The sequence below is a fragment of the Pleurodeles waltl genome, chromosome 3_1, assembly GCF_031143425.1.
Source record: "Pleurodeles waltl isolate 20211129_DDA chromosome 3_1, aPleWal1.hap1.20221129, whole genome shotgun sequence".
Lineage (NCBI taxonomy): Eukaryota > Metazoa > Chordata > Amphibia > Caudata > Salamandridae > Pleurodeles > Pleurodeles waltl.
Genome location: NC_090440.1, coordinates 519,800,507 through 519,813,960, shown reverse-complemented (window position 1 = coordinate 519,813,960; position 13,454 = coordinate 519,800,507). Strand labels below are relative to the sequence as shown.

Below are 13,454 nucleotides of genomic sequence, written 5' to 3'. Positions count from 1 at the left end.
CTCAAGAGTTGGAGGAAAGCAACTAAGTGGGTAAGGGTGGGTTGAATCAATGGAGAGAAGCACACAGGTGAGCACAAGAGGGGGAGGGCAAGTCAAATCAACCGGGAAATAGAGTGTAGGGGGGGGGAGACACACACACAAGGGTGGCAGCCCGAAAACAAATTTACTATACGGGAGAGCATAACACAAGAGAAAATGGTAGTGCTTGAAAACGAAGTGGAGGAAGCAGCAATGCTGTGAGTTAGAGAGACTGTAAAGAGGAGATGCCCCATGGAAGGGATGGACACAAGATTGACAAGCTGGGACACAAAGAAGAAGCAAACAATTGAGTGACAAGGAAAGCAAAGGTAGGCAATGGGGTGCTCCAAGCCCCTCTATGTTTCTGGTAAGCCACAATCTGCCTCTTAGCAGGCAGTGCATGCACCGTCTAATAGGCGCGACATAAAAACTATGATGTCCTAAAAGCCAACTACTAAATACTGAAAGAAGGTTAGTTCGAAATAAGCACCATCATTACACGATTTCTTGTTTGTTTTGATTTACAAAAAAATCCTTTCCAGCTACTTAACATTTTTTTGGAAACCACCTTAAGGAAACTATTGATGTACTTTTGAGCCTGTATCTGTCTACCAATGTCAGAAGCTGAAACCGGATCCTGGGTTGGGGGGGGGGGTCACTTGCCACATTTCATTGTGCAATGCTTTATAGTAAGTTCAAGACATACACTATAATGCCACTTCGGTAAGGCAGCCCCAATGTCACAGGACAACAGTCAGAAAGAATTCCATGGTCTTACCGATGCAGAAGTTTTGAACTTCAAGATTCATACTGTTAGGACAGTTTGGCGTCATGTAAACTTGCATGCTGTTGACAAACTGAAATATTAACGCCCACAAAAGTAATAAAACAGATTTATTACACGGGTTGCAGTTCATTGCATAGTTTCACAATTAAGGCACTTTATCACATACTCATTTGGATCACAAGTTCTTTGTGTGCATCTGTGTGCGTGGACGCCTGTGCAGTATAAATACATATATTCCAGAAAGGATCTTTTTCGCTTGGGTTTGACATGATCCCCCCCTCCTGTACACAAAGCTAGACTTAGGAAAGAAATCTCCATCCAATGGGGAGGGAATTAATTGCCATGTTTACATTTAACATATACTTTACTTTGAAATTCTTAACATCAGGAAACCTTTTTGGGACCCTGGTGATCATTGATGCGAGCTCTGCTAGTACATTAGATTACGTGTAGGGTGTTTTACACGGTGTGGGCATAAGTCATACAATTTGCTTTTGTGTAATTACGTTAATTTTTTTGAAAAATAATGTTCCGTTATATTTTACTGAAAAATGCGTCCGTGTGCCCTTTTTGGATGCGAGGATGCGCTTTGCGCTAAAAAATAGTGCAGAAACCACAAACAGCAGCCACTCAAGTTTCTGGTTGCTTGGGGTGTTGGAGCTTCGTTTTTGCCACAAACACTGTGCAATTAGTGGAATTTCATGTAAGAAACGAGACGCTAATTTACCAAAATTATGCAAGGCTAGACCAACAGGAATTTTCACCGGCCCTAGACTTGCCATTCCAGTGCCTTCAGATGACACCGGTAAAGTTCTGTGCAGCTCCCATCTATGGGCACATCGTGGCAAATGCTGTGCACTGCTGCCACCTATCGACTACTCCAGACAAATGCAGTGAGCTGTGCACAGAGCTCTGGAGGAAATAAGGTTTTCTTTACCCTACAGTGCTAAGGGGTCGCGCCTCAGGGTCTCTGCCTAAATTCGTACAGTTGAAATTATAAAAGGCCTGTTTCTATGGTGATTCCTGTTTTCACAGTTCGGCTCTTCTGCAGAGGTCATGGTAATTTGCTTTGACAACAAAATAAGTCTTGCGAAAAAAATACAAATTTGCATTCAACTTGCCAGTGATCTGCCTAAGGGACATTTTCTACAGACTTAAACTCATTCAATGAAATTAACATACCAATCTAAGAAAACATGATCTCCACACAAACCGCCATTTTGTTTCACAAGCAGAGCAAGAAAGGCCTTCTTTCAAGCAAGGAGTTTAGTTTGGTTTGTATTTTCAAATACTTCATGTACACCTACACACGCGCACGACTTGCAGTGTAATATCTGCTTTTTGTGAGAGCTATCGAGGAAGCGTACAATACTCCTAGTGATATGACAAACACTTAAATAGTATACACATGAATGCAAACCTCTGGAATTGTATTTGCGTTTACCTGCAGTTACCTTCCTTCTGATGTCAGAACTAAAAGGTATTAAAAAAACAAAACGTATACCTCATGTTCCGGTATTGTGTACCTTTCCGGCCCTGATGCTCAAATTTGCATCCCTCACCTCACAGTCAAATAAGAAAAAAACATATCATTACAACTAGATGTGTGGTATTTTGGTACCAGTCCTTTAATCCCTGTCTCCAAGTGCATTCTCGTTTACAACTCAGGAGTGGCACAAGGGAGGCGATCCAACAGCAGCCATCCCACAACTCCGCTCTCCTTTGAGATAGGAGCTGCTGCACCACACGCATTTCAAACAAGAAACCGATTTAAAACAAAAAGGGGATAAAAAAGGAGGTCTCTATTGGGAGCAGCCAGAGTAAAAGAGGACAAACGTGATTTTCGGTTCCAAAAATCAGTGAGATATTTGTTCTTCAAAAACTCTGAGCCACAGGCGCCAACAAAAAAAATCTGTCATCTCTCGAGGGGCGTGTAGTAAAAATTGCTGTTGGTTTACCAAACACTCTTAACTATGAGCAGCTTGGACGCTCCCTTGCTCACAATGTGTACAGCAATCATCTCCCTTCGGTGCAACCACACAAAGAAAAACACCACTGCCTTTGGCCGTGAATATTCAGGGGGTGCTTAATAGCAACAGTGGCGAAAGCGAATTTACCAGGCCCGCCCGTGAGCAGTGACGGAGCCAAGTGGATTTCGGGTTTGCGCCTTCAACTCTCATGTGTCTTGGGTCCAGAAAACCTTAAACTGCCAGCGGGGTCATTTCTATCTGTTCCTTTGGATATATAGATATTTATATACATATATTTGTATTTAACACAATGGCATGCAGCGGTTTAGAGGCTTCGTGGGAGGACTTGGGGGAGGGGGCAGTAAACATATTTGGTCGAGTCATGTGAACATTTTAAAACTTGGCTTCTCTCCAGGTCCAGTAAAAGCACGTGACCAGCGCATCAGGCTAGCCGGGTGTCGATTGCAGCCTGGACACGCTGGTTCAGAGCACGGGGTGCAAGAAACTCTGCAGAAGGGGGCTCTCCCCCCGTGGCATTAGTGATCAGGTTGGCCGTTGAGAACCCGGTGTTTGCCGGCTCCAGCACCATTCTTGAGGCACTGGTCCTCTCCGTCATCAGAGATATCGTCTTCTTCCTTGTCGCTTCGATCATCACCGGACATCTGAGCAGATAAGAAAATGAAGTGGGTGAGATATATGCCAACATGCATAAAAGTAAATAACATTACAAACCTATAATTTACCAAAAACATGCAACAAAGCCAAGACATTTTAAGTCAAACTAGAACAGTAGTCAAACATCATCGTGCCACGGTATCCATGACAACAAACTGCATCACCGGGCTTGGGGCCCTACAACGACAAACCGTGCATCTCAGACAACAGCTGTCAAAGCAATAAAACTCTGATGATGATGATGATGATGGAAATAATGGCCATCAGCACCAACAAACTTACACCAGGCAACACGAATCAAACCTAGCAATGTCAGCCTCGCAAACGTCAACAAAGATGTTTAAATCAACAGTACTGACAGCTTAACTTCATGCTTTGAGGGAGTCACCTAAATCCTATATTACCAAGAAAACCTTAGGGAAAAGAGCTCTTGTGATAAGATCACCTCTTAGAAGGGACGGCATTCCCGACGCGTTTCTGCTAGACATGACTCCTTACAGAATGAGTTGCACAAGGACAGAGGCCATTTTAAGATGAGTGAAATTCAGACTAGTGGCATTTCCAGGAAAGGAAAACTTTATGACAAGGGACACTTAACGAGGAGGTTCTCAGGAGAGGGGATTCTCGTATTGGTGAGATCCCAAACTTCTAGATTTATGGTCATAATGAGGACTCCCGAGAATTATTAATAGATAATTAAAGGAATTTTGTAGATCCACTCTGCTATAGCTTATAATTTTTTTTTTTTTTTTTTTTTACTATGCATAACCATATTCTACAAAAAGATCCTTGGAGGATTGTACAATCTGTGGGCAGGAGTCTACCCTTTTCTCTTTACCCAAGTCAAACTTAAATGACATTATTTTCTGGTATGCCAATATTTATTACAAGATATACAGGAAGCAGAAATTGACCACATTAGCATTTTAGGTGGTGCTGATGTTACATTGGGAGTGGAGCTCTATCCCTCAAAAATGAAAAATGTAGGCCTTGGAGATTGAATAATGCACTCTTGACAAACCTACTGCATCCTGAATACATTCTTAATGCTCTGAATTGTTTTTTCCAGGAGACTGTAGCTAGTATACATAATTTCGCAATGAACTAGGATTCCACGAAAATGTCAATTAGAGGCAATTTTATAGCGATTATGGCAGCTGAAGAAAAAAAATGAAAATGTGCTAACAGATATTGAAGATGACAATAAGGGATGTTAGCTAATGTATGCTGCTTCTAGAGACAGTGATACTTTTTGAAGTTAGAAACATTAATTTGAGAACCCAAAAAATATCCTATCCAAAAAAGTTGTCTCTCTCAGGTCTAATTTACATTGCACTGGGCCAACAAATCAGTCCTCATATTGGCCAGAACAACAGGTCTCCCATGTAGGGTCTAAGGGATTAAAATGGGGTAATCTATACCAGAAATCAAGCTGTAAACACTGAAGGAATTCTATAAAGATCTATGTACATGAGTTGGCAATAAAAGCCCAGAAAAAGAGATTTGTAGACTGTGTCAGACTGCCCAGTATCAGCGATGAGGAAAGATATTGATAAAGTGAATCAGTTGAGCTGCAGTAAAATATTAATGTGATCAAGCAGCTACCACAAGACAGCACTAGGATCCGATTTGCTCTCTAACATGTTTTTGAAAAATGCAGCTACTGCTGGCCAAATCCTTTGGATATATCATTTTACTACTCCTCTAGTTGGGGCCTCTGTGCCAGGAACCAAGGTGAAGGCCAACACTGTATTGATCCTGAAAGAGCCTAGGGATGTGCTAGAGCCAGCAACTTATTATCCAGTTTAGTTAATCATTATTGGTTGCAAGTTACACGCCAAAGGCTTAGCTAAAAGACTTCTTGGAGTAGTCGACACTCTACATATAAGGAGTCTGTTTGGTGCTTTTGAATCAGACTTGCACGCGATAATACAAAGCTCCCATAGCATGTAGTAAATACTGCAAAAACCTCCCACTGCTTTAGTAACGCTTTTGCTAATGTCTCATGGAGGTTGATCACTTCGACTTTAGGGTCAGATTAGGAGTTCCGAGATAGAGGTGCGGGGACTTTGGAGGAATCTCAGATTTTTGCCCGTATCTCCACAGTTCCATCCAGGGATTGTGAGTTAATTCCTTCAGAAAGGTGCGAAACATACGACCTCCAGTACTGGGTCTAATTCAGAGTTTTTAGTTTCAAAATCAGCTTTTTTCTATATAAAATGTCAACTTTTTTGAGGACTGAGAGCCCTCATCAGATGAAACACAAACTTACTTGCTATAGTTCTACCCATTGATTTTCATCTGCACATACAAAAGCAGAGAAATAAAAAGAAACTTAAAGATGATTTTAGAAATAAGAGATGGGCTGGGGACAATTTCTGAGGCGCTAGAAGGCATTTACAGAACAGGAAAGAGGAAAATTAAGAAAGCGGAAGCAAATCTGTCTGATCTGAACAAACAAAATTCACCTAGACAAATAAGTGAAAAAGACAGCAAAACCCACTCTGAACAGATAAATGCAAAACATATTTGAATACCTCTCCATCTTGAGCATGTAATCAGATAATACTAACTCTAGGCTTCACAGCAGGAAGTGTATAATTTAGATCTGCGTCTTACCATGGCTACTTGCAGTTTAAAGCAGGAGTGTTTCTTCTGAACATGTTTCCCATCGTTTGTTTTTTCCCCTATTTTTACTGTGCTGAGCACGCTGCATCTTGCTGGAAAGAAGTCCTCTACTAAGTCATGTTGTCTATACGGTATGTCTGACTTAGGGCCCCTCCTCTGACATGTGGTTAATGAAAGGGAGAGTACCTGCACTTCGAGAAAAACGCAATACTTTTACTTGGAGAGTACCGGCACTTCTCAGAAATAAGGAGGTACTCCGGTACAGAGTACCTGCGCCTCTATTTTTCCATTTCAAGCACTGTGTGTGTGTGTATATATATATATATATATATATATATATATATATATATATATATATATATGTGTCTATTTTTCTATACATACATATATAATATATATATATATATATGTGTGTGTGTGTGTGCGCACGCGCGCTATAGGCGCATACATTTATTTTTACACGCCATTGCTTCCAGTCTGCCTTTTAATCAACACTAGAAATTAATTGTGTTTGTAGCCTAATGAGTGGTGATCATTTTATCAGCAACCAGCCTTAAAAGGTTGAAAAGCTGTGCTGGCCTTTAAAAAAGTTATGAATTTGTGACCTTTTAGTTGCCTGAAGCTTTCTACAAGAGAACAGTTAGCGTGCTGACCCTTCATAATGGCCATCTAACAATAACCGTCGTCCGTGCATTGAAGGTCCTACTGCAGAGAGGTGCATATTCAGCAACTTCCAGGCTGTAATACTAGCAAAATTGCTAAATGACACGTGGGTAAAGTGGCTCTTCTAGTGCACTGTGGGTAATTTGGAGGCCACACACCTATGAATCCTAAGATCACCAGTTCCACTGCTGGTAAGGTAGCTCAGCTGGTTAGGCACACAATGCAACATTTTGCATAAATGTGGGATCCTTAAGTGCCGACTCAATCTTTCATCCTTTGAGGATGACAAAGTGAGCATTAGTGAGTTGGGTGGCAATTAATGCCTTTTATTGAGCGACAAGAAGTCATTACGTTTGAATTGTGTGCTGTAGGCAAGGCCCATCACTAGAATTACTCACCTGTGCATTCAGGAGAGAACTATAGCATCACGCTGAGCCCCTCCTACTCTTTTAGCCTTTTCAAAGGTAAATGAAGGGCTATTTCTCTCACTGTGCATTTACGTTCCACCGTAGTCAGTGGCACACGTCTGTGTCGAATAAACCCCCCCGCCGAGCTTAACAATGCTCGCAGCCTGGCCAATAATCCGGGTCACGGCGTGCATAAAGCCGGCTGCCCACACACGGCACACCTGAAACGGAGATACTAGGAAACGCTAGACCTCAACGCTATTATGTCGCCAAGTCAGCAGGTACTCGATAGTACGTGGACAGAGTTGGACGGTTTTTGCATTTCACTGACACAGCTAATTAGAGATAATACGATTTTAGTTACCCCCTCACCCCCCAGCAAGGGAGCACGCATGGAACATTTTCATGGAATCCTGGGTGTCTAGCAAATTAAGGGAAACAGCCATTAGAACGTAGCTGTAACCACGCATAGCCTTAACCACGCATGCGTTACAGCGCATGCACCTTTACCACACTTTTTTTTTTTTTTTTACAACACGTCTTTACCACGCACACCTTTACAAATGAAGTTGTGAAGGTATGCATAGTAAGGACATGTGCGTGGTACTGGTGGTAAGCGCATATGTGTGGTAAAGGTTGTCAGCATCGCAGGTCGTAAAGAGGAAACAGAAGGGTCTCTCCGTTTCATCTTTACAACCTGCGCCGCGCCTCAGGAGAGCTGACTGGTCGTGTGGAGAGGATGGTTTTAGGGGCGGGAGGCTTTAGGGCTTGCGGAAGTTTTAGGGCGCAGGGCGGGTATGTATTTTTTTTGAGGGTTGGGGCTCAGGGGGGAGTCGCGCTGGGATCTAATTTTAGGGCTCAGGGCGGAGGGGTTCAGTTTTAGGGCAGGGGATGGTTTAAGGGTTTAGGGCAGGGGTCGGGTATTTTTTTATTTATTTAAAAGGTTTGGGGGTTGCACTAGGATCAGCTTTTAGTGCTCAGGGTAGGGAGGTTCATCTTTAGGGCTTCGGGCGGACAATTGTAGGCTTCAGAGCAACTGCACATTGATGAATCTGAAGGCCATCTATAGGTCGGTGAGGCGAAGCTGTATGTCGCCAAACATCAGAAGACTCCAGGCCAAGACTGGTCAAAGTTTAAGGGAAGGTACCATTCCCGAAGTTGTTCCTGTGGAAGATCGCTGTCATGGTCGAAGTCATCTAGTAAGACAAAAAAGAAGTAGAAGTCCAAGAGGGAGTCTGCCCGTTCCCGCCACTCAAACTCTTGAGAAGGCACAATGGCCCAAATGTGCCAACTTGGTCTTGTTCCCAAACTCATTTGGAGTAGATTCCGAATCTCATTGCGGAGCAACCTGGGTTTCCTAATCCTTTGGTGACACCGCAGCAAATTCACCAGTTCTGCAGAGCTATGCCGCACCTATCTGGCATGCTGTCGGTTTCATCTGGCGCACTTTTGGGCCTCAAGGAACCACCAGGACCTGTTGACTTTTAATGAGGCCCTCACAGACACCCTTCTTAGGACAGGAGCAAAGCCATGTTCTGGACCGCTGGTAAATAGGCAGATAGAAAGACACCACTGCCCTGCGTGGCCTGACTTTCCTAAAGCAGCAACTGACTCCCGAAAGCTTAGTGGTGCAAGCATCCACGAGTAGGGTCAACTCAAATGCCTTTCTTACCACTCCCTAGAGAGTCCAAGTGCCTGAAAACCTTTGGGAAATGCATGTTTATCTCCACCAGTCTAGCATTTAGGTCTGTCAATGTGAGCTGGGCTTTTGGGCGGATATTTACATGCCGTTTGAGACGCTGTCGCTCAGGTGGTACCTGCGATACCAAAGGACTTGTGCCCTCCCCATAGGCAAGTCAATCAGGCTGTCAATGATTTGCCTCGAGTTAGATACTACAGATTGCCTTCATCAGATAACTGGTACCAGTATGACACAAGAGACATGAGGCTTCTCCAAGGGATGTCCAATTAACCCTAATGGATATGCTCTGCATCAAAAATGCAGACTCAGCCCTTGAGCGCTTTAAAGACAGCAGGCCACCCCTCTTTGGGCCTGTCTGCTCCACCGTGCCAATTTCGCGAGCACTTTCACCCCTCTGTGGCTATTATAATAGGGGCTTTAAGTGCTACCAGCACCCACCCATGCAGCCAGCCTAGCAGCCCCTACAGCCTTTGTGCCCGAGGTACTCACAGACAAACTGGGGCAGTGAGCAGCTCAATCTCCAGCCCCTGCAGTTGGCGCAGACACTAAACCTTTTTTAGTGTGTCCTTCCAGACACACAGCCTCCCTGTCGGGGGCAATGTCCAGCATTTCAATCAAGGGTGCCAAGCAACCATTTCAAACAAGTGAGCCCTGCAATTTGTTCATCTGGATTATGCCCTCCCATTATCTCCCACCTCCAGACTACAGCGAACCTCTTAACATTAGTGAGGCTCATTATTAACATGTCGAAGTCATACCTGACTCCTTCGCAGATGCTCTTCCTCATTGGGGTTATTCTAGACATAATGCAGTTAGTTAGCTTCCCCTGGTGTCAAGAGTCCAGGACATTTAGGCTATGATGCCGAAGTTTGAGCCTCTGTCGTGGATCTCAGTGAGAACGACTCTAAGGCTGTTGGAGGCTCCAGCCATCCTGCCAGTAAAGCCTGCTAGATGGCATATGTGGGCTCTGCAGTGGGATCTGAAGACCCAATGGGGACAGCAACAGGGTGATCTGTCCCACTATGTCCAAATTTCAGAGGAAACTGCAGAAAATCTGCAGTGGTGGCTGCTGAACTAAATTGAGTCTATGGCAGACCCTTCTCCCTACTCCACCCAGCACTAACAGTGGTGACCTTTGAATCGCTCTTGTTTGGGGGGCCATCTATGAGAGGATGAGATCAGGAACCTTCGATCTCTGGCAGAGGCCCAGGTTCACACCAACCTCCTGGAGTTACGGACTATCCTTTTGGTGTTCAAAGCCTGTCTGTCATCCATAAAAAGGGAGGCTAGTGCAGGTGCTCAAGGCCAACACCATCACCATGTGGTTCTGCAACAAGTAGGTCGAAGTGGAGTTGTGGATCCAGTGTCACCAGGGGATTTTCCTGGTGGTGAACCACCAGGGTGATATATAATTGCCAGATCAGATCACGAATGGCAGCTATTCCCGGTGGCTGAAGGTCTCTTCTGTGAATGTGGAGAACCTTGGCTTGATCTCTTAGTCACCACCTAGAAAGCGCAATGTCAGCATTTGTCCGCTTTGGAGTTCCCAGGACAGCACTCTCCGACGCATTTCTCCTAGTGTGGAGCATGGAACCATTGTATGCCTTCCCATCGATTTATCTACTGCCTAAAGTACTGAAGAAGGTCAGGAACGACTGGACCCAAGTAATCCACCAGGGGTCTCCCATGGGCTGCAGCATATATTGTGCCAACCATGGGAGCCCATGCAAACTGTGTCTGCAGGCCTGCCATTGCAGCCTGTGTGAAATGGTGCATGCACCCTTTCAACACAGAGCCTGGTCACTGCACTTATGTCCTAGAAGTCGCAATTTTAGTAGGTCCTTCAGCCCAAAGGCAGGGTGCATGTCTCTAGGTGTGAGGGTACCCCTGCATGAGCAGGATACCCCTACAGCCCCCCAGGCCCATTCCTGGACTCTAAGTGCAGGCAAGCCATCTTAAGGTATGTAGTGGACACTGGTCAACATGAGTGGTTCAATTACATAATGACTTCTCTGAAACTAGGCATGTTTGGTATCAAACATGTTGGAATCATGCAACTACACCGATTCCAGTGGGACGTATGTTTTCTTGTGCTGGTGAGGCGTCCTTGTGACTCCCTGTGTCCATGCCTGTGGGTCACTCTTGGGGGCTCCATTGACTTCTGCTTGCCTTCCTGTGTGCTTAGGGCCAGTCCTGACTCCCCCTCCAGGGTAGAGTCTCCTGGACCTTGCTGGTCTCCAAAACTTTGCAAATAATTCTTCAGCTCCCGCATGCATTTGCCAATGCTTGTTGGTGACCTGGCTGGTCATTGACCCTCCCGCAATCCAGCGACTATCGAGGGACAGCTCGTAGGTGACTCCTGGAATCTTTTGCAGCTCCTGGACCCCGCAGCTGGACTTCTTGCAGGAACTTCACCTCTAGGAGGGTAGGCATTGTCATCTGCACCATCTAGGCACCTCCAAGGGTGCTGGACTCTGTCCCCTTCCTTTTCAACTCCTCCAGGTCTGTATAATTTATGCTATTCCTGTTGGTAATTTGTGTATATATTATGTGTGTATATCTCAAAAGGGAGATAGACCAATGCTAGCTTAATAGTAGTGCTGTAATAAAGTAACTTTATTTTTGCAACACATGTACTTCTTTCTAGTGAGTGAGTTACTGTCTGACTACTGTGGTATTACAAGTGCTTTATAGTCCTCCTGGATAAGGTTCAGCTGCTTGCCTCAGCTACCCCTGGACAGCTTTTGCTATCTGGATACCTATTCACTATTACTAAGGGTTGCCTGGATTCAGTATAGGGTGCCACACCATAGGTGTACACCATAAACCGAGCCGGCCTCCTACATCCTACATTACTGAAAGTACTTCTGTAGGATGTGGGGTTGGAGTTTCCACTAATGGACCTGTTGATGCGTCCTACTGAGCAGGTGCATAAAGTTGCTCTCCAATCCTGGCAAATGCACTGTCAACAGGTGAATGTTAATGCAGGTTGTCTTGCCTTGAGCCACTGCAGGGAGCTGGAGGAACCCGATTATCCCCTGCCTTTGGATGGAGCACATGGCTGTCATGTTTTCCATCTGTATTAGGACTGTTTTACCCTGGATGAGTTTGAAGAATGCTCACAGGAGTAGACTAATGTGTAGCAGCTCTATGTACTTTATGTGACACCACTGGTACTGACGGGTCCAGGTGCCACTAGATCTTCCTAATGCCCTTCTGTTTTCGTCCATTGCCTTGAGAGGTATTCCCGAAGTGGGAGCATGTGTAATTTGGCATATGGCACAATCACTATGCACTGAGGCAATGCCCAACAGTTTTATCACTGCTCACAGTGTCTGAAAAAGAGGCAGCATCTTTTGGAATGCCATTACCCTCTGTTTGTTAGGGTATGCATTCCCTGTTATGGAGGACAGAACAGAGGCCAGGAAGGGTGAATCCTAGCCTCTAAAATAGGGACACTACTGTTTGAGTGTGTCTACTAAATTAATGTGTGCTACTGCTGGTGATCAGCCAGTCGTCCAAGTTTGGAAAGACATGTATGCAGTTTCTGGGCAGATGCCCTGGTACTACTGCTAGTCACTTTCTGAATACCTTTGGAGCTGTAGTGAGTCTGAATCAAAGGTACTGTTGATATGCTGGATGGACTGGGATGTAAGGATATGCATGTTGAAGATCCAGTGCAGACAGGAAGTCACTTTGGCAAAGCAGTGGATGATGTCATCATGGTAACCATGTGAAAGTGTTCAGAAAGGTTGAACTTCTTCAGTTGCCAGATGTCTAGATCAGCGAGAGGGAGCCGTCCTTTTTGGGATTTGAGGGGCGGGGGGAGTGAAATAAGTTCTTATCAACAGAGATGTTTCTAGATCCCTGGTTGGAATATTTTGGTGTGATGGGGGTCCTGAAATGGTTGTTGGTGTTGGCTAACATCACATCTGATTTGTTGATTTGTTGTCTCTGAAAGCTATCTGTGACTGAGGGACTGCAGCGCACCCATTGACTATGCAATGGCCGCGTCCTTTTTGATTTTTCTGAGTATCTGGTTCAGCTGGGGAACAAACAGATGCTCACAACCAAAAAGGGACATTCAAGCGGTGCTGCTGCACCTTGAGTTAAAAAACAGGTATCCTGAGCCAGAGATGCTTGTGGAGGAGGATGCACATGTTGATCCCTCAAATGCAGTATCTGCTGCAGCGAGGGCACATCTGATATCAACATTCTTGATTTTGACCTCAGTAACTAGCTTGTGTCCCAGTTTCCTGTGGGCCTCCAGGAGTTGTTTCACCGCTCCTATGTTTCCTCCCAGTGGTCCCTGTCAAACAGAGAGGAGACCCACGGAATTTCCAATGTGTCAGTAGGAGCCTGCTCCACACTCTTCCCTGCCATATCTATGTTCTAGAACTACTTATCAAGTGATGGGAGCATCCGTTGTTGCTTGTGTGGATGTCCTCCTATGGGTGATCTGCACAATCAAGAACTCAGGGGCATCCTGTTCACTGATATATGCAGATTCATTGGGGGCTGGATTTCTACTTTTTTTTTTTTGATTGCCTGCAAAGGGTGGTTGGCATCATCATATGGCTCCATCGCCACGCGTGGATGTGTTC

General features: G+C 44.9%; 1 protein-coding gene across 1 annotated transcript in view; it reads right to left on the bottom strand.

Moving 5' to 3' along the window:
* Positions 1-894: 894 nt before the first annotated feature.
* Positions 895-13,454, bottom strand: part of CERS3 (ceramide synthase 3) — a 242,590-nt gene continuing 230,030 nt past the window's right edge. Inside the window, exon 10 of the mRNA XM_069222784.1 lies at positions 895-3,437. Within this exon, the coding sequence (XP_069078885.1) occupies positions 3,312-3,437 (126 nt within the window). The 3' untranslated portion in view covers positions 895-3,311. The remainder of the gene's footprint in view (positions 3,438-13,454) is intronic.